This window comes from Antedon bifida, chromosome 8 (assembly GCF_963402885.1).
Source record: "Antedon bifida chromosome 8, ecAntBifi1.1, whole genome shotgun sequence".
NCBI lineage: Eukaryota > Metazoa > Echinodermata > Crinoidea > Comatulida > Antedonidae > Antedon > Antedon bifida.
This window is the reverse complement of record NC_136233.1, coordinates 16,115,067-16,135,867: the sequence shown is the minus strand read 5'-3', so window position 1 is coordinate 16,135,867 and position 20,801 is coordinate 16,115,067. Positions and strand designations below refer to the sequence as shown.

The 20,801-nt window shown below is 31.6% G+C and overlaps 4 protein-coding genes across 4 annotated transcripts in view; 1 reads left to right on the top strand and 3 right to left on the bottom strand.

Moving 5' to 3' along the window:
• Positions 1 to 5,701, bottom strand: part of LOC144849591 (uncharacterized) — a 48,952-nt gene extending 43,251 nt beyond the window's left edge. The window contains exon 1 of the mRNA XM_078706550.1: positions 5,299 to 5,701. Coding sequence (XP_078562676.1) covers positions 5,299 to 5,341 — 43 coding nt within the window. The 5' untranslated portion in view covers positions 5,342 to 5,701. The remainder of the gene's footprint in view (positions 1 to 5,298) is intronic.
• Positions 1 to 20,801, bottom strand: part of LOC144850692 (chromosome transmission fidelity protein 8 homolog) — a 119,149-nt gene that overhangs the window by 78,127 nt on the left and 20,221 nt on the right. The window lies entirely within an intron of this gene.
• LOC144849595 (ciliary microtubule inner protein 1-like) lies at positions 6,067 to 14,888 on the top strand. Its single transcript, XM_078706556.1, has 3 exons — positions 6,067 to 6,218; positions 7,040 to 7,121; positions 13,969 to 14,888. Exons 1-3 carry the CDS (start codon positions 6,163 to 6,165, stop codon positions 14,224 to 14,226), a joined length of 396 nt encoding a protein of 131 aa, XP_078562682.1. The 5' UTR covers positions 6,067 to 6,162; the 3' UTR covers positions 14,227 to 14,888.
• LOC144850650 (centrosomal protein of 192 kDa-like) overlaps positions 20,111 to 20,801 on the bottom strand; it is a 31,927-nt gene continuing 31,236 nt past the window's right edge. The window contains exon 21 of the mRNA XM_078707996.1: positions 20,111 to 20,458. The gene's annotated coding sequence lies outside the window, so the exon portion shown is untranslated. The remainder of the gene's footprint in view (positions 20,459 to 20,801) is intronic.

Here is a 20,801-nt window from a genome sequence, read left to right as displayed (position 1 = left end):
TATGCACTGATGAAGGGCTAGTGTTGCCCGAAAGCTCTGCTAACTTTTCTGGCTGTTTACTTTATCGTTTTGATTTAGCTTTTCGCTTTTTTTTTTATATCTCCATTGAGATCCAGCCACTGATACCCACAGCATTGTCATTTTTTTCAGTAATTTGCCTTTGGATTTATATATATAAGCAAATTTGCCAAGGATAACCATAAGAAAATTCATTCACTACTAATCCTGTCCACAATACAAACATATTAACAAGATGCTCTACATAAAGTCTTATATAACAAGTCTTTGGGAGTGGAGTTATAAATTGTATCGGAAAAAAATCCTGACATATGACAGGATTTGAACCCAGGACCCTTGAATTGGTAGCCAAGCATCATAACCACCAACCATTTAGGAACATCAATTCTTATGGCTGCCATGTGATGCATTATATAGCCAGTCCATCGATATTTTCACTTTCATTTTTAAGGTGGTCTAACCAGCGAGGTATCTAACCACATACACAGACTATTGGCCTACAGTATATTACGGTAAGCCCTTCTTGCTGTGATGGCGATCCAAAAAGAGATTACATTATTAAAATTATTCCATGTACTGTACTGTCTATTAAATAAATGAGGCCAAATTACAGTACAGTTTACATAATTTTATAAGTGGAAGAGGCAGAAGTTGTTCTTTATAAACCACATGGCTATTTTTACTAACCTACCCACACATACCATTTTTAATCACTAAGTATTATAACATCATTTTACATGGAAATATCTCCTTTTATACAGCATAGGTTACTAATAAATGGCTATGTGCCTAAAGATCTAACTAATAAGAAAAAGCGCTATAACATGTGTTAGTTCTATTTTACTAGTATATGATACTTACTTTTATTGAATGTTTTTTAAATACCAAATACTGAGATGTTCTTTACAAGAGATTAATTTTTCTTTTGAACAAATTGAAGTAAAGATGATGGTACACTAAACTACAACAATTGATTTTGAATATTTATATATTAAAACATTAAATACAATAAGAAGCAGCATTGAATATTTTACAGGACTGTAAAAAAACACCAGGAAATTTGTCGTGCCTTTTCCTACAATACAAACTTTCTGGAACAGTTTTATCTACAGAGCACCAACTTATCTAAATGTGCTACAGTACCCTCCAAATGAAATGCGGTGCCAATAAATAAATTGTAAGTCTGCTCTAAAAAAGTATTTGATGCCCAAAGAAAAATTAATACGTATTTATATAGTGTATTGTATATCTTTGTATAGTTGTAAAAGTATATTTTTGTATAGTTCTTTGTTTCTTTCCTATTTATTTGTTTATGTTTATATGAGGGCCCCTTTATTGTCAGCAATGCTGTTTATGGTTACCCTCTTTTAAATAAGTTTTAATGAAAAAAAACAAAAACTGTTACAGATCACATCTTGATTAAATTTAATCTGAAAGTCCCGTCTCCATTAAATACTTTGGACCGTTTGATGATTGCCATGTCCTACTATTTCTATGGAACATTTATCACGATTCTTAAATATTTTTAAAGAATACCACCATTTTAAAAAAAAGTACAGTATATACCTTTAACAGCAAATAAGTCATTCAGCTCCAACATTTTGGAAACGAAAAGTGATTCTAACAATTTTTTTCATTAATGTTCCATTATTAAAGAATCCCTTTGACCTTCGTCAAATGGCAATATTTTTCATACATGAACTATAACAGACTCTGTACCCATATAATATAATATGGATTTACAGCGTTTGGGAAGTTTATATGTTCTATTCAAAGATATCAAGTAGGCGTTGGGAGTACTGCGGCCGTTGTGAATACTTCGCTACGAGTATTAGAAAATAAGCATCAACCTAGACAGAGAATTTTGATGACCTCATATCACTGCATGAAACATGTGACCTATTTTAACAGATTATAGTTACATCCTTTAACAAATCAGATGAGCTCCTACAGCTAATGCCGAGTATTACATTAGTAGATATATCGCAACATTCCACGCGACCCACTTTTTTTTTTTAAAGTGCCAATCGCGCTTGCGCTAACTTAATGTTTTGTACAGTCGTCGTTTAAAATCGTTAATTGTATGTTTATAGCTACGATTTGTATCCATACAGCGTGACCTCATTTGTATCTAGGCCGCGCACACACTGCGTAGACTACATATGCAGCTAATGTATTAGTGTGGACAAGGCATGATCAACAATATCTCGGTATTGGTCAATTTCTTATATAAGTTGACGGTGGTATTTCATTTACTTTTAATTTCATTATGCATACTTAGAAATCTTTAATGGCATTACAGAGAGACATAACAGTATACTCAACAGGTATTTTGTCAGCAACTTTCTATTTCATAGAATTTCATACTTTATTAGGCCTACTTAAAATTGATAAAATTCTTAATTAAAACAACCTATTTTACTAGTAAAAATATTAAGGAAAGTACAGGAAAGAGAGTGCAGACTACAATTTTTATATTCCATTTTAAATCAAGGCTTTCACACTGGGTGCAAGATGAATATTAAGCTTGGGATATGACCTTTAAACTGGGTGGCCCCACCCACCCGCTTATCTACAATCACAAAAAAATTAAATTAAAGGTGTGCTACAAATTGCACTCCTCAATACTGTACATTCAGGGATGCTGTAGGTGTGCCGTTTGTATTTTGGTGTGTAAAAGTTTACCAAATTTAAGCGTGTTGTAAATCGCACTCCTCAAGGGCAGTTTAGGAGTGTGTTTGGTGAGTGATCACACTCGCTCGCCTTAAAAGACAAGGCCTGCACTACCGTATTCTATGTACTTATGTACTACAAAATACATTTAAAATTGATATTATTATTAATTATATTATAAGCAATCTCCACACAAAAAAAAAACAAAAAAAAGCTAATGATGATTAATACTACTGTACATCAATACAGTAATGATGTCATATTTAGCACTAGTAGCAGTTTACCAAGTAAAAATACTGTATGCTTATTGCTACTGTGATGATGGGTTACATTAACATTTAAATAACAATGTCTGCACTGAAAAGATTTAGTGCCTGTTAAACTATTCTGAACCTATGCATAATACACTATAGGTTTTTACACACTATTAGATTGTGCTGACCTGATGTGCTGTCCTATTATAATACTGTATAGGCCTAATATGGTTGAGTAATTTAATTTCAATACCTTGTATTGTACTACTGTATATTCAATTTTTGTTTTTTGTTTGTTTGTTCTGGGTAAAAATAGTATTATGCATTTTACTGTATACTTAACAGTAGCATGGAAATACTGCTAAATGTTGATACTACAGTTGGTTGGACTACTAATCTTTTAGCGTAAACTGGGTAAAACAATATAAATATCAACAACAAACAGTAGTGTGTTGAAACTAAAGTTATCATACTGTTTAGTAACGTAACTTTTATAATGCAACCAAGTAAAATGGTAAACCAGTAATTAACTAGTTATTCAAGTATTATTTTTAGTCAGATTGGAGTTTTTACCAGATGTTACACAGGAATACAAAACTACCTTATTGCTACAGATTCATTTTTAAAATGGTGTGGCAAAAATGCAGTACAGTATATAACTATATTTCATTAACGTTTTAAAATATCCCTGGGCCTTTCTATTTAATTATTTGACAAATAAAGTATAATTTAACAGATATATACTGTAGGAAAGTGCATAAAGGTTAAAGCTGTCCGTCATACTGGTAGTGAATACATTGGCACCAGGAACAAAAGAAAAACATTGTACTGATTAAATGCAAATGCCAAAAATGTACTTAAATCCTTAAAAATGTGTCAAATGAAACAATTCACCATTTAGTATTTAAAGGTCAAATAAAGGCTATAAAATAGAAATAATAGTCAATTATTAATTTTATCTAATTATCATCAAATTTTACCAGATTAAGTGACGATGTTGTGGTATCTCATTAAATCGTGCTTAGCTACAATCAATTATTTTTTAACGGCGGTGGAAGTCAATATAATCAGCCTGTTCACAGGTTTAATTTAAATACAATAACTGTACACTCACAACAGACAACATCATATATGGATCTATATGTCTATATTAATTATTATTGTATAATTATATTAACACTAAACCAGGCATTGTCTTTTGAGGAATGGGAGTGTGATCACTCACTTAACACTCTTTGAATGCACTTGAGTATGACTTACATCAAGATACAAACAGCCCACCTACAATTTTTATACAGCACACCTACAATACAGCACACCTGCAAATGTCTATAGGCAAGGTCTGACTCGAAAATTACAGTAAATTTATCTATCTCATTCTAAACTGACTGATTGAGCTGGGACACATTTTAACCCTTTTTATTGTTCTGCTGTGTTTGTACAACAATGTGTTTTAGACAGATTTCTTTGCACCGTCAATTCTCTACAGTATGTCACAATTGGTTTACAGAGGCATCATCATTAATTAAATAATTACTGTAGATGGTGCCCGTTTAATTAATAATTCTATTGAATAACACATTATTCCTTCATTGTTTGATGTTATTATTCGGCAAGTTATTAAAGACATCCTTTGAAAATTATGTAACTTTATTTGGCAGACATGTAGAGAAAGTATTATTTTGAAAAAGTGCTCTTGACTGCGAGCCAAAAATGATTTTTTCCTGTTGGCGATATCTCCAGGGGGAAGTATATCCACAGCAGTCTCATTAATATGCTCAACAAAAAGCTACTGTAGGCCTACAGTACAGTACAGACTACAGTACTACAATGTTGCCTATATTTCTATAGAATTAGCAAAAGTTAAGATTGATGGAACTAATCGGAAATACAGTAGAACCCTCCATTGGGACACTTAGGGGACACCTCTACTACATTTATTAAGTTGAAACTTTTAACAAAATATGAACAAATTATTATAAAATGTACCTTTCATTCAAAACAACTTTTTACTTTTAAATATCAAAGTTACTGTATTAATTGTATGTAGTGAAATGGCTAGGCCTAGGCCCTACTAGGGTAAATATTATTAGCAACCTAGCTTTATTTAGCCTAAACTTAAGTAATTAGGGGAAATTCTATTCATAGCAACTGGAAGATATCGTATAAATAATTTTGATTGAGGCTAACTAACTACCAGGGCCTATTGCCTACAATAATTGCTATAATGTGCTAACTAGGTAGGAGTATGAATAATCAATCAATCAACAGAGTTGACAGTCCATTCATTATATTAAATGATTGATATATTCCTTTCTTAATTCATTATTTCTACTAGGCCTACTTTACTTACACAATAATTGTATGTATATGAAAGACTCGGCATTACGCTCCATTCCAAACAACACCAATGCATTGGTAGCAATGATAAAAACCTATAGGCTAGACATTTTGAAATCGTCTGCCTAGCACTCAAACAACATGGAATGCTCATTCACCGATATGATGTTGAGCTAGCCAGCTGATGGGTAGGATTTCCTGGCCTTGGAGGAGAGTCAAGACTCATTCAACCCCGTCTACATTTCACAGCAGACCAAATCTTGATTCCAGCCTGGCATTCAGTGCTAAAATAGTAATTCAATACAGAATTATAACCTGTATATTTCATCCATTTATGAATTCCTGTCTGCCTGAAATATAGTCGCTACTTTCGCTACAATCCTCTCTCTTATTATCGCATTTTATCCCATCCAAAATCCGTTTTTGACCTTCTTTCACGTCTGGCCGATCGGCCCAGACAGGTGATACCATTTAACCAGACAGGAAAACCGCAAAATTATATTAAACGTACGTACTATCTAAACTATGAATAATTGATTTTGTATTGTAGGTAATCGTTTAAAAAATCTTTATTCAAGATATATTTTTGAAAAACATAATATTTTACGTTGATATTATCTTCGCGTATCAATTATATTTTTTTCAAATATTGTGAGACCGTAAATGGTTACACCAATAATAATGGAATGTACCGTCAATTATAATCGTATTCAAGGTAATTGGAATATTGGTGGCGCTCTGTGTAGCCATGACAACTATTAGCAACTTAACTTGCGATAAACAAACTAAGTCGATACCAAATAATATTGTAAGCGTGGCAATGTACGCCTGATTCTAAATAATAGTAGATTTTCTATATTATACTGGCTATCAAATCATGGCTGAAAAAATAACGAAGTCAGAGTTGAACTTTGTAGCTCAGGATAAAATTTGGTAAGTATATAATTATAATTGTCATACTTAGCCTAGCTCTTAGAGGCCTATATCTTTAATTTCTTTTTATTTATTGTGTTAAAGGGTTGTACACTCACTGACACCAACAATATTTGTGTTAGAATGGTGCCTAAAATATTAATAATCTTAATAAGTAGATTTTTAAAAATGTTTATATTTGCTATTTATTAAGGAGAAGCTCAAAGTTTTATCATTATTATTAATTTATTTTTATTGATATGGTTATTTTCATTAAAAACCGACAGTGTCATCATTTGCACTCTTTTAATTTATCAATCATCACATTTTCATCGTCGAAAATGAAACTGTCAAGTCATCAATTTGTCATTTTCATCATCAAAAACTGTTATGAACTTGTCATTTTCATCATCATAAAAGTATATCATCTTGTCATTTTCATCACAAACTGTAGGCTCCTTAAGTTATCAACTTGTAATTTTCATCATCACAAACTGTAGGCTCCTTAAGTTATCAACTTGTAATTTTCATCATCACAAACTGTAGGATCCTTAAGTTATCAACTTGTAATTTTCATCATCACAAACTGTAGGCTCCGTTATCAACTTATAATTTTAATCATCACAAACTGTTAAGTCATCATCTTGTCATTTCATCATTAAAAAAACTGTTGAAAAATCAACTTCTCATCATCACTAAACTGTTATAAAGTCATCAACTTATCATTTTCATCATCACAAACTGTTAGTCGTAATTAAGTCACAAAATTAGCAACATTTTATTTCTAAAAATATGCATTTTTACCCTATAATATGATGAAAATATATTTGTCATTTTCATAGGAAGGATCATATAAGATATGAAGTAGTAGCATCTAGAAAATGGCCGAAAGAATGGGGTTTTTTAAAAACAAGTTATAGTGACGTAAGTATTATTATACATTTTTAATTAATTTGTTTGATATCAGAATTTTTAACTAAAAATAACCCTGGTGTACTAGTTCACACACACACACACTGTCGTGGACAGACGTAATGGTGCCGTAGTTGGCTGCCGATGACACGATGTGACCCTTAGGGGAGAAGAATGTTGTTGAAAAGGTGTAACATCTAAGTCCACAGCGCTCTGATCTTCATGAAATAGCGCTATATAAATGTCGCATTACATTACATCGCATTATATTACAAAAAAGGAACGACATTTCAACTCCATCATGGGGTTTAAACGTCGCCTCCATCATGAATTTAGTGCCATAGCCACAAGAAATAATTGTTGCTTGGGGATTGCAAGAAAATGGATCAATCTCTGTTCAAGCCACTGAGTTGCCATAATACCTTTGTGAAATAGTGTCAGGTTGAAACCTTACCAACCATACTGGTGGCTACGGCCTAGGAGTTTCACCATGGGGCTGAAATGTTGTTTCATATTTTTCTTTTCGTGAATGTTTGTTTTAAGTTTTATATAAACAATCCTTTCAGACCTAAATTTGTCTTAAAAGGTAAATCAGCATGAAATGGTTTCAACGTTATAAAAAAATTACCAGCATGAAATGATTTTTTTTTTAAATTGCTTTTAGTCCAAATATTGATCCAGTAAAAGGGTTGGGTTTGATGCGGTGATCCACCAATGAAATCACCAATCTAACAGATAACTCTGCATATTAATAAATACGTCAATGTTTAAAAAGTCTAGACAAGAATAATTAAATTATTGATGTTTAAATCAGCATACCAAGATTAGTCCAGTTTTCTTTGAAATTTTGATTTGTTTCCAGTGAGCACATCTGCTTGAAATCTAGACAAAATTATTATTACATATAATATCCTGCTTTGTGGTTAAATAATATAAATATGTCAAGTCATAGGGAATCCAGATGATACCACATTTACCTCCGACGTTCGTTGCAAACGCTTTAAATTTTGCTGCCTCTTGTGTTTGTAGAATTTTGTGTTTGAATTTTTTTGTAATTGATGTTTTTAATTTTGTAAAAAAATCCTCAATCCAGCTTTTTTGGCTGCTACGTATTTAACTTGCCTCAGTGAATTGTTTTGATGTTTTTTGAAATTGAAATATAGATACCGAGATATATGAAACACGACCATTGGGTTACCATTGTGGAGTCAACCTTTCGATAAAAATATATGTTTACAGGATCCAGGATTTTTAATGGGGCAGTGCAAACATAAAATAACTTCTAATATAAGAAAAGTGCTATAATAATAATAATAACTTTTAACCTGAAATCCCGACTGTAAGCATAGCTTTTGTGGGGGTTAAACAACATCATAAATATAAGATAATAACAGAGGGATAAAATAGGTATAGGGAGAGTTTTCCTCCTTCTTTTCTGATTGATGAGCCTGGTGGTATGTGCCATTTTCTGTCACCAATTCTTGAGTCCTAGGGACAAATCACAGATAATTTCTCAAGAAAAAATGACAAGAACTTACAAAAAATTAACACTACCAAAACCAAGAACTAATTATAAAAAGAAAAGCCTATCATATAGAGGTGCAAAAATGTGGAATGAAATTAATGATGATCTTAACAATTGCCAAACAATTTCTTTATTTAAAAAACAAATTCATTCATTCATTTGACAATACATGGGGCCCGCACTAGAAGCAATAGCTTGTCTCATGAAGGCCCCAACAATACAAATATGCAAAAATACATAAAATGAAATACAGTATAAAACAATAAAATAAGTCAAAAAACGAAAGAGATGAAATATTGTAAAGATATAATGTGTATTTTAATGGATATATTATATCTCTGCCAGTTTTATTTTTAATCTATTCAGTAGTTATTTTAAAGCATAAATGAACATCAAAAACAGTAGTTAAGATTGTTTATTAGTATTTTAATATTTCAGTATAATGTATTGTAGTTTTTTTTTTTTTTATAGGTTTTTGTTTGTGAACTTTTTTTATGCACGGCCTTGCAGAAAAACAACTGCTAGTTGAGCCAAATTTTCGTGTTTAAATAAAGCATATTATTATTATTATTATTACTCCTCTACTTGATAAATATAGTTGTAGTAACTGTAGAACACATTGTGCGTATGGTTGGCTGGTGAACAAATTTGTCGCCTACTGGGACAATGATATTCAATTTGGTATTGGTAAAGCAATTATGTCTAAATAAATAATAAAAATTGATGTCATTCTGCAGTTGTTGGATTGGAATAGTTGGATACTTTTGGATATGTCTGTTGTTATTAATGTTTGTATCATAATATTATGATCTTTTATAAACTGTAACAAATATGAATGAAGTCAAGTTTTTTACTTCCAATCATGACCCCAATGAGGGTGTCTATAGAAAACTCAGATCTGAGTTTTCTAGACACCTCCCCCTCCCCAATGATGGTATTCCTTTCTCTTATTTACCTCTTCTTCTTTTTATTGTATTACTGTTTCTTATTGTTTATTATTCTTGTATCATTTGTCTTACCATTATTGAATAAATGTTATATTGAACTTGAATTTATACATTCAAGTTAGATGTCCATATTTGTGCAGTGATGTAGCCACAAGAAATAAAGTGATTCGGTTTTCGCAAAAAAAGGGAACAATCTCTGTTCAAGTCACAGGGTTGTCAAAGGCCTCTGTAAAAAAGTATTCAGGTTGAAACCGTACCAACCATACTAGTGGCTAGGTTTATATTCAATACAAAATGTTATAGTATGATTTTTGTTTTTCAGGCAACTAATGTTACTATAAGTCCAAATAAGAATTAAATTGAGTTTTTATTTAGAACATCATACCTGCCATTTTCTTTACTCTCCTAAGGTGGAGATATTTATCACAACAACATATTCATTCAATTAACAAATACCAGAGTCTTCCATGCCGAGTAAAAGGACTTTCGTTTATTAACCCATATATGATTTCACATTAAGCCAAGTTGTCATGCCCACAGGGCAAGACTAATGCACTATATTCACATGTAACATTAATACCATCCAATTTAAGCATTTTTATTTAAGTGAAGTGGAGTACAATCAACCAATACGTGACAAGTTAATTTAACATACGTAACAGATGATACGTAATAAATGCTTTTGGATATATATATCACAAATGTTAATTTTGTAAATGACATTATATATTTTAAGAAAACAAATTATATGATATGTAAAGCTCTGTCTACACTATAATATAAAACTAGTTTGGCAAAAAAAAGTGTGATATGCCCAAATATGGTAGTGATATACCCAAATATGGTGATATGACATCATCATGTCCATATATGGGCACATCACATATTTTTGTCACATAAAGTTTTTTAATAGTATAGATTATACGTCTAAAAAGCAGGGTTAGCTTTACTAACAGTAAAGCTACACTATCAAACTTTATGTGACAAAAATAGATTTTTTTTAGCACATCACACTTTCTTCTCAAACTATTATGATAGTGTAGACAGAGCATAAGTTAATATTTAAACAAATTTATTGAAGTCTCAAGAGATTGCGTTTGAGTGGTGGTGGTGACTTTTTTCACTCAAAGGTTTTGATTGTTTCACCAAATACAGTAGAAAATATATTTTACATCATCATGATATTAATATAAAAAAAATAATAATTTACTGTATTTTGATTTATTGTACGAGAAAAAATAGTAGTAAGAATATATGAAATAACTCTAAGCTAATTTATTATAAAATTACATTAGTTTAAAGTTCAAATTAGTTCTAAAGCCACATTCACTAAGTTTTGGGTCAATTATGATCATTTTTTTTTGTATCTATATTAAAATTTATAGTTTGCAGACAGTCAAGGTTTAAGCGCTGGAAAATTTGCTGAAAATACACACTAAAGAAATATTAATGCAGAAGCAGATGTAATAGTCTAGACAATTACCATAATTAATGACATATGTAGCATTAAACTATTAAATCATTAGGTTATAAGAAATATGATTTTATTGTAAGCCTAGCATTTCTATTGTTTGCTTGTGGTAAACCAATTTCTGTAATGTTACTGCAGTTACTGCAGGTCACATGAAAGAAAGTTGTTTTGTTTGTTTTCAAGTCTCAACTTGCAAAAAAAAGAATGTTACTGCAATTAAATGCAAGCTCTGTCTGAAAAAAAACACAATAAATAGAAAAACAAAGCTAAACAATTAAAATTATAACATTTAATGTATTACAAGAAATATTAAAAGTTATATATATATATATATATATATGTAATGAAATACATAAAATGTATATAATAAATACTGATTAAAGAATTTTTTTTTAAATAAGTAAAATAAAATTTCATTTCAAATGAGCAAACCTGAAGTGATAAGAGTTCAAAGTTTACAGATTCAAATCCGAAAAATTGCCTGAACATCAAATAATCGGTCATGTAGAATTGTCTAAACTTTATGCTAATTTCGTAAATGTCATGGGTCATGTAACTGCTGTAATGTTTATGTTTAAGAGATAACATCAAGAAAGATGTTCTATGCATCATTTCACATCAAACCCCTAACCTGGTAACCTATGCTTGTAAACTGTGAGTGTGCATTCTATCTCAATTTATACTGTAGTAGCTGCCAATACATTAGCCAACACAGTAGGCTACCATAGGCTACAACGTTGAATTTCCTCTAGCGCTGGGGATGTAAATACAGTATGTTCGTTTAAAAAAAAAATTGAAATGCAGCTACAGTATGTTCTTTTGTGAATTCTGAGAACCCTGTGTTTGAATGTACATAGATAAACTTTCCACCGGTTCATGCAAGCCTGGGTTTCAACAAACTCAAATAGTATTATTTGCATAACTAAGCCTAGCTTATGACGATTTTAGCTCTTTTTGTTGAAAAGAGTGGTCCCCCCACCTCTCCTCCCCACCTTTATAAACATCCTGCCTACACGCTTGTTACATGTCTTTTATTTTCGAGGCACCAGGTTTTAAGACACGCATTAGGCCGTGCAACGGTAGTGGTGCAAAATAGAGTGCTATTTTTAGACAAAAACTGCTCTAAGCTATAATTAGGCCTCTACCACCACTTCCACTCATAGTCTCTAGTTTGAAGGTCAATTCAGCAAAGTAGGGGTGTCGAGAAGTTTGTTTAAAGCTGGGGGTTTACTAGCATTTACTTTAACAGATCAGAAAAAATAAATCCTCTATAATACAATGCATCATGCAACTACATATAAGTTAAAGGGGAAGAATCATGCACCCTATGACATCCTAAAACAACAAAAATAAAACAAAGAGCAAAGATTAGAATTGACATAAATCACAAAACTTGGCATTTCCTTATTTCTTTAACTTGTTAACTCATGCCTATAAAGCATGTAATATATGTTTACACTTTGTCTAGACAAGGCTTATATAATTCCTTGAAAGTAGTACAACAACCAAAACATATTGTATAATTCATTGAATAAAAATTAATGTTTGACTTAATATTCTTGATAGTCAATACCATATATGGTAATACTGGATTTAGACATGGCAGGGTATACAAGTTAAACCACCTTTAGTTACATAATATATGATGAATTCAAGTAAAACGCACATTAATAGTTTACATATGATGAATATATATTACATCTACCTGAATATCACTAAACATTCTAAAACAATTATAATATATTTATTTATTTATACATAATTAATTGAATAAAATAAGAATAAGAATATCACTAAACATTTAAAACAAATATAAATATATTTATTAATTGAATAAATTACTGATTTACTTTGTCTTGATACTGAGGACACTTACATTTTTAATTTCCGTCGTGAGGTGGTTTCCCGAATGATCGTAAAATCAAAACGGTACTGGGTATGACCAACTAGCGTTATTGTCACCGACTAGTCATCCATTCATAGAAGTACTGATGTAGTAGCTAACCTGTACGGTGACCATAATGATACATGTCATAAATATAGGAAGGCCAACGCTGGACTTGTACTTTTAATAGATCAGTCTTCCACTAGACTTACTGAAATTCTTTATTCAACAGTCGCATTAAATACTGTAACATAGTTGAACATTGAACACAATAAATTACCGAGACTAGAGTCTTTATTCAACACTATACGTATGCCGTAGGCATCTAGGTGAACACGAGCTAGCATGTTTCTCCTTTTAGCCTCTTCTCGACTCCACTCTTCATTAACCTTTAAACTAATTGTCTGGTATGCGCTACAACTGCTGCTTCAGGGGCGGATCCAGCATTTGTTTGCCGGGGAGGATATGACCATTGTTTGGAGTTGAAGGAGGTGATTCTTTCACCTTCCCGTGGATCCGCCACTGTGCGCATTAATAATGTTCTATAACTGGTTTTCAGTTTTATTAAATCAACATGTAATAGACAAATGTGGTACAGTAGTTACAGTCTCATGGACAGTTTGCAATAGGTTGATAATAGTACAATAATGATAATAATATCCGTTACAGATTATAATCCAACAGTCTAGACATATTATACTCATTATTTCTTTATTTATTAATATTTATGATTTTTTTATGATATCAATGAACCTTTATACACAGGAAATGATGTTTCGTAATTTTGCCAATTTTATAGATATAAAATCATAACTTCCTTTTTGTTCATATGACTGTTATTTTCGAACATCAGGATGTGTTGTAATGATAATGGTATTGTTTCTTGCATCCTTGATTTGGCGCTCTCACATAAAATTATCTGAAACACTTTATAAAAATGAAAATGTATACATCCTTCCAATTAAAACCCTTTCTTTTTATTATTATTAGAAGAAAATGTCAATGTATGAAATTCCATTTGTTTCTTACAGCTTGTTAAAGATGAGATAACAAAAACAGAAAGGGAAAAGATCCAGCTTCCTCCTGCTCTAACGCTTCCACCTATTACACCAATATCCAGATACATCACGGTTCATCCGTCACCAAAGCCATTCCCGCAAACGACGAGCTCGGAGGTTGGATGGCGCTCATCGTGTCCTCAACACAGCTTAGAAAAATATGGAAAATATGCAAGGCCTAAGGGAGGTCTGATCAAAGCATTCAAGTGGCCTCCTGAAGCTATCATATAAAAAGCAATATTTTATGGAATTTGTTTAGTTTGGTCTTGCTAAACCATGGGAACTGAGGCTTTTATCAACTTTTAGATTGATCTGACTGTACAAAATCTACAAGGGAGACACTTATCTATGCTGCCTGTTTGCAGTGAAATATTTGTGGTGTGTAGGCCTACCCAAACAACCTCTGACTAAAAACGGACCACTTCAGCATGGAAAGAGTGGCACTGATTGACTTTAAGCATTTTCTGGGTAAGGGTGTCAGTGTATACATCATGATCAACTACCCCTCTCTATAGGTTAGCAACAGTAAACCATAGTTGCAGACAGCCGGTCAAGATATCAATTTTTAAATGAATAGTACTTGAACTGAAAAAGGAGGTTAACAAAATATTAATATATATTAACATTTAAAGAAATTATATATAAAAAGTGAATAAAACTCACAACGCACAAAATCTTAAAAGTGGGTGGAGGAGGGGTTCGATTTCTCTCTACCACAACCCCTGTTTAGTGCCCCTCAATGCCTGCCATAGACATAGATTGCCATGCCCCTGAACATACAGTAATAAAACACTTGAAAACAGATCAATATCCCTATTCCCTATGTAGAACAAGACATACATTTGGTCACATTAATCAATACTAACTATGCATTCATTATTAAATTTTAAGGGTTATAATTAATTGTGTATTGGAGCAATAGTATTTAATTTTGTAAAGTACAGTAAATAATAATTACATGTGTGGGGGAGTTGTTTAAAGTAAATAAGATTAATGAATATTATGTGTTTTATTTTTTTATCAAGTAGTTTAATTCCTAAATCTTTTTGTTCAAATATGCTTGTAAAAACCAAAATGTAGCAAACAAAATAGTATGTTCTCCACTCTGTGGACAGTTGACATGTATAAAATAATGGTGCATATAGTTTCTGCTTTAAAAGAGGTCAAGTTTGAGACATCCATATTCAGGGAACCTTTTCATGTGAAATAAACAAGAGGAATGAACATGAAGGCCAATTCTTATTCAGAGGACACCCATAAGTCCAATTGATCAAACTTAAGTTATCTTCCATGTTTTGATAAATAAACACTGCTTAACTATAAAACTAAAAAGAAAATATAAATGCCAGTCCTTGTCTAATTCCTGAAGCCTATATTTTTTTCAAATGGCAGAATTAACATTAAACCTTTTCTAAATACAGTAGAACTCCTATTAAAGGGAAACCCTTTGGTACCCAACAAAGTGTCCCCTTAAAAGGGGTGTCCTCTGAGTAGGGGTTGGCAGTAGTGTATAAATTGTTATTAATAATAATAATAGTTCATTCTTATATAGCGCATATAAGCAAGCTCTCAATGCGCTGAACATTATTACCCCAGTCATTTCCTGACCAAACACCTATGGAAACATACTCCCATATATGCAGCTAGTAATCAGCGCAAAGTTGTGTCTTGATCTAACCGGGTTCCCAATTATACACCTGGGTGGAGAGAGGCAAACGTAAGTAAAGTATCTTGCCTAAGGGTACAAGCAATGCGGCGAGAGTTGGATTCGAACCTCGGTCTAACGATCAGTAGTCGAACGTCCAACACACAGCGCCACACGCACTCACACTGTCAGTGTCCCCTTAAAGGAAGGCTTCTACTGTAATAGTAATGATAATAGACTAGGAGAAATATTCAATTTGTGCACGTAAGTTAAATAAGTTTATAATTTGTTCCTCTATTAAATACTTCCCACTAGGAAGCAAACATAAAGATACTTTGGCATATGGAGTATTCCCAAAGTAATATATTCTGAAATTAGACTATAAAAAGCAAAAAGAAAAAGCAATATACTGTATGTATATTTAAATTTTGAGAACAAAGCAATATGAACAACAATTATTTTATATGGCTGTTGATTGTAAAATATGAAATAATAAAACCACAGTTGTGTACTTGATTGTCAACATCGTCGTGTCTGCTTTAAGTGCGTTCTACTGGTCCAAAACAATAGATTTTAACATTGTATGCAAAGCTATGGAAACTAAACAAGTTAATTTTACAAATCAAACATAATATGGTGTGCAACATACATTTTAACTTTGAATTATTCATAAGCAATCTTAATGGAATCCATTTTTTCCATCCAAGTTTTTTTTTGTATCAGTTGAAAGGGGAGAACATTTTTATGATTTGAAAGATTGTCAGAACAGAACAAATGAAAATATTTACCCCATTCAACTATATAACACACTGGTCTAAATCTCTGTCTACTAGTTTGACAAAAAAAGGTGTGATGTGTCCAAATATGGTAGTGATATGCCCAAATATGTTAGTGATATGACATCACCATGTCCATATATGGGCACATCACATTTTTGTCGCATAAAGTGTAGACAGAGCTTTAAGTAAACCGTAGTAAATTTTGTTTGTTTCAACGATAACCCTATAAGCTCTAGAGCTTTTTTCCATAGTGGTCCCCGGCATATAAAGAAAAAATCTTAATTAACAAGCAAATATTGATTAAATCATAAGTTGCAGAAGATGTTTTTTAAGTGTATATTTGAATTTATTATGGTTTCCAATGTCCTTTAATTAATTTGCTGTTTACATTTCAATTATTATGGTAATATTGTAAAGCATTCAGTTTAATACAATAATAATACACACAGCATATGAACGAGAATTATCCCCTAATTTAGGCTAAGTTCAGAACCAAGACGTTAGTTACATTGTCAATCCAATCCAAATTTAATCCCACCTATTATTGTACTCCTCCCCAGACTACAGTATACCCGTGTCATAAATGGTAATTATATCATTATATTGCCTGTATCTCAATATTACATGCAATATCCATGTTGTTTGCTACCAAAAGTATTCAAGTTTGATTGTCTTTAAAATCAATCTGGCACCAACTGGCATGCCATCCTGTATCTCGCATCATCTTAATTTGATATTTCTATGACGATTATAAATTATCTGTACATTTTCAATGGATATTTGTGTAACATTTATGAGTATGTTATTAATACTGCTTGTCTCTTTGGAGGAGGCGGGCGAGACAAGAAGGAAATTAAGAATTCATTTAGCAATTAGGATCAGACAGACAGGTGAAGTGGTTAAGGGAGAATTTTTGTAAGAAAAGGTAAATTAATGGATTTCTTACCTGGTGATGTAACAAACACCTTTATGTAAAAGAAAAATAATTACAGAGTGCCTGTGGATGAGGGGATAGAAGTAGTATGTATGTGGTTCCACATAGAAAAAAAAAGAAAGAAAATATTTTACATTATAAATTCATTCTAAAAAACAAGGACAGTTTTGGAGAGTCCAGGATAATTCTGGAGAGTCCAGGGTAATTCTGGATAGTCCAGGACAGATCTGGATAGTCCAGGACAATTCTGTAGAGTCCAAGACAATTCTGGAAAGTCCAAGACAGTTCTAGAGAGTCCAAGACAATTCTGGAGAGTCCAGGACAAATCTGGAGTCTAGAAAGAGTAAAAAAAAGTCCCAAGATTCTGGAGAAAAAATTTACTTATTTAAATTCATTAGGCCATTAAAGTACTTTTTTACAAAAACTAGACACAGACAATGCTATTTTTAGATTTTATTTCACAAACCTGAATTTTATCTGTTATGAACAGATAAGAAGTAATATCATAAATTGTACAAATTTCGATGAAAAAGAACCCCATCTTTATAAATATAATACGCTTGAAACCATAACGCACATTGATTGTTGTACTGTTCTTGAAAGACCCATAATTACAGAAATTAACTATTTTTTGCTAGATTTTTTCATAACCATAATATCAAACAACAATATAAACTACGTTGATTTATTTACACATTCGTTCATGAATGATGCATATATTATTGTTCATTTTAACAAATATTTACAATTTATACAATTATATTATAGAAATATATTTTATACATATAAACAGATTCTGTAAAGCCCTTTATTTTCGCATGTACCCTAATTATCGCCAAATCAAAATATAAACAGACTTCAGTTTCAAAACTTAATTAATTTAATTTTTTTGTATTACCTCGGTATAATAATTCATGCCGCGCAACTCGACACCTGTTGAGTAAAAAAGTCTTCCTGATAAGCGCTTATTCGACTGGCGCATCGGGAAAAACAAAAGGTCGCTATTACCAAATAATGATATGCTGTTTTTTGAGCGAATTTTATAGTAGGTAGTAAAGTATAACCTTTGACATCTTAAAAATGTGTAGTTTCTGAAAAATTTCACACCGAGGTACAGGTATGTATATTTTAAATGTTAGTCTCAAAGATTGCTTGCCATCACATGGAGGTAGGTTTTTATCACCGTTTTTAAAACTCTACCCCCGATTGTGTAACAATACACAGCAAACAAATCAATCTGTTGTTTTTTTTTGTCTTATTGAAATCACACGATTAGCAGCTAAGTGGTCTAGTTGCTAAAACACGTTTCGGAAATAATTGTTCTTTAAATATTTGCATTAGATTATTTTATGTGTAGCATGTGCTCGTTGTTATCTACAAAACACATTCTTCATTTGCGAATCCTTTAAGCCGAATTTTTTTTTATTTGTAAGAACATCATAGTTAACATAGCGCAAACAAAATTGAAAGAAAAATTGTCTAGAACTTAAGTGTTTAAATCCAGACAATCAAAGTAGTCGTCACGTTGTCTTCCGTCTATCCCTACTTTACCTGTGTCTGTATTGGATCATTCCATTTCCTTTAAAGGGGTGTTTTTTTATGATAAATTCTGAATTTTTTTTTTTTTTCCAATTTAGAATGATAATTTGAATAAATTGGAAGTAAATTTATTTTAAATATTCATAAAACTAAATGATTTAAAGTTATTTCAAATAAATATAATCTAATAATTAGATATATAATCAATATATTACAGAAAATGCTAAATCTTTTATGATTAGAATAACTATTGTATATTGTTAGTATACAGTGTACCAGTACATATATTGTAGCTGTAGTAAGATTTAATTTCTTTACAAAATGTAAAATAATTGTGTTTTATGGAGAACTTTTGAAATAAACCAAACGAGGAACTAACATGATTAAAAGAAACTGGAAAAAAAAAATTTGACATTTCAAACTAAACTGTAAAGACAGCCAATAAAAAAAAATGGTTTTGATATAAATGAAATAAAGTTGATTGTCTAGCCAATTTGACATCATACTTACCTACAATATATCATTTTTAATCAATTGAATGTTTTACTTTGCATTCAAATATTTGAAGTTCCTGATAATTTATGGCAATAGACTCTCTCCAATTAATGATGAGGGGGGGGGGGGGGGGGATAATTTTGAGAAAACCATTAAAAGTGATTTACACGCGTATGAAATGTTCTAACACACATCATATTGACATTTTTCTGCCAATTTTCTTTTTGTCATTGTCGATAACTTTTGATAATGTCGTTGCTATGCATGCATTTGAACTCAATGTTCTATTTTACATCTGTAGTACAACTACCAAACTATTTATATAGCTCTATATGAGAATGCTTAAATGATCACAGTGAAATCATTGATCATCGACATGAGTAGGTATAAAATCGTGATTATTTGGTTAAAGAAATTCCAACATGATACTGAACTAACATTTGAATATGCCTGTTGTGAGAGGGTAAACTTACTTATCAAGAGATATGTCTAGCAGTAAAAGAATTAAATATGTTAGACAAAGTAAACAAAATAGATATGATACGTATACAGCTGTACAAGCTATGTAATGATAGCGGTATTTATGTGCGGTTGTTAGGCATGTTTATAATGTCAAAGGCGTGGGTTCAAATCTAGAATGCTGTAGATATCAAAGACAAGTCAGGCTAACTGAAATCAATACGTTACAGATAAAGCTGAACAAGCTATGTAATCATAGCGGTATTTATGTGTAGTTGATATGCTCGTTGTCATTGTCATAACTTTGTTATATTTTTACATATTTTTTCCCCTTAAACCTTAGATGAAGAAGTTCACTTAATCAACTTCTCAACTATCTTGACTAAAGCAAAACAATTGATAAATACTACCAGTCCAGGTAAAGTAGATGAGAATTGGCAGAAATAGTACTATACTTCTTCTGCCAATGGATGACAGAAAAGGGTTATTGCATCTGAAATCTTCTGCTTTAATAGTCTTTGTTTGGAGGTCACACGTGGGTCACTCTTGGGATGTTTAACAGACCAATAGTAGATCATCCATCCATTCTTCATAGACACATTAGTATGGTACCTGGGGAAAGAACAAAAACAATTAAAATGTTATGTGTGTAATCAAATGGAATAGAATGGCTATGCAACAGGCAAATATTAATATTTTGTTTACTTAAGCCATTTATTATGGCACGCGACAAAAGATAATATTAGATGATATGGTCGGCATCGTGAATGGTTAATAAAACTCGCAGGAATATTTACCAAAAGCGTTTATGCAATTTATATGCTTGCTATATATTCATTATTGCATTGAGTTTTATACAGAATTGTTGTATATGTTTATATTATTATAATATCCACAGAAACAGCATATTTGTCTTGTCAAGAATAGTCTATTTATAGATCCGTGACATTTATAC

Coding starts and splice junctions, on each gene's coding strand:
- LOC144849595 (XM_078706556.1), top strand. CDS start 6,163: ATGGCTGAAAAAATAACGAAGTCAGAGTTGAACTTTGTAGCTCAGGAT. Junction 6,219..7,039: donor GTAGCTCAGGATAAAATTTG/GTAAGTATATAA, acceptor TCATTTTCATAG/GAAGGATCATATAAGATATG. Junction 7,122..13,968: donor TAAAAACAAGTTATAGTGAC/GTAAGTATTATT, acceptor TGTTTCTTACAG/CTTGTTAAAGATGAGATAAC.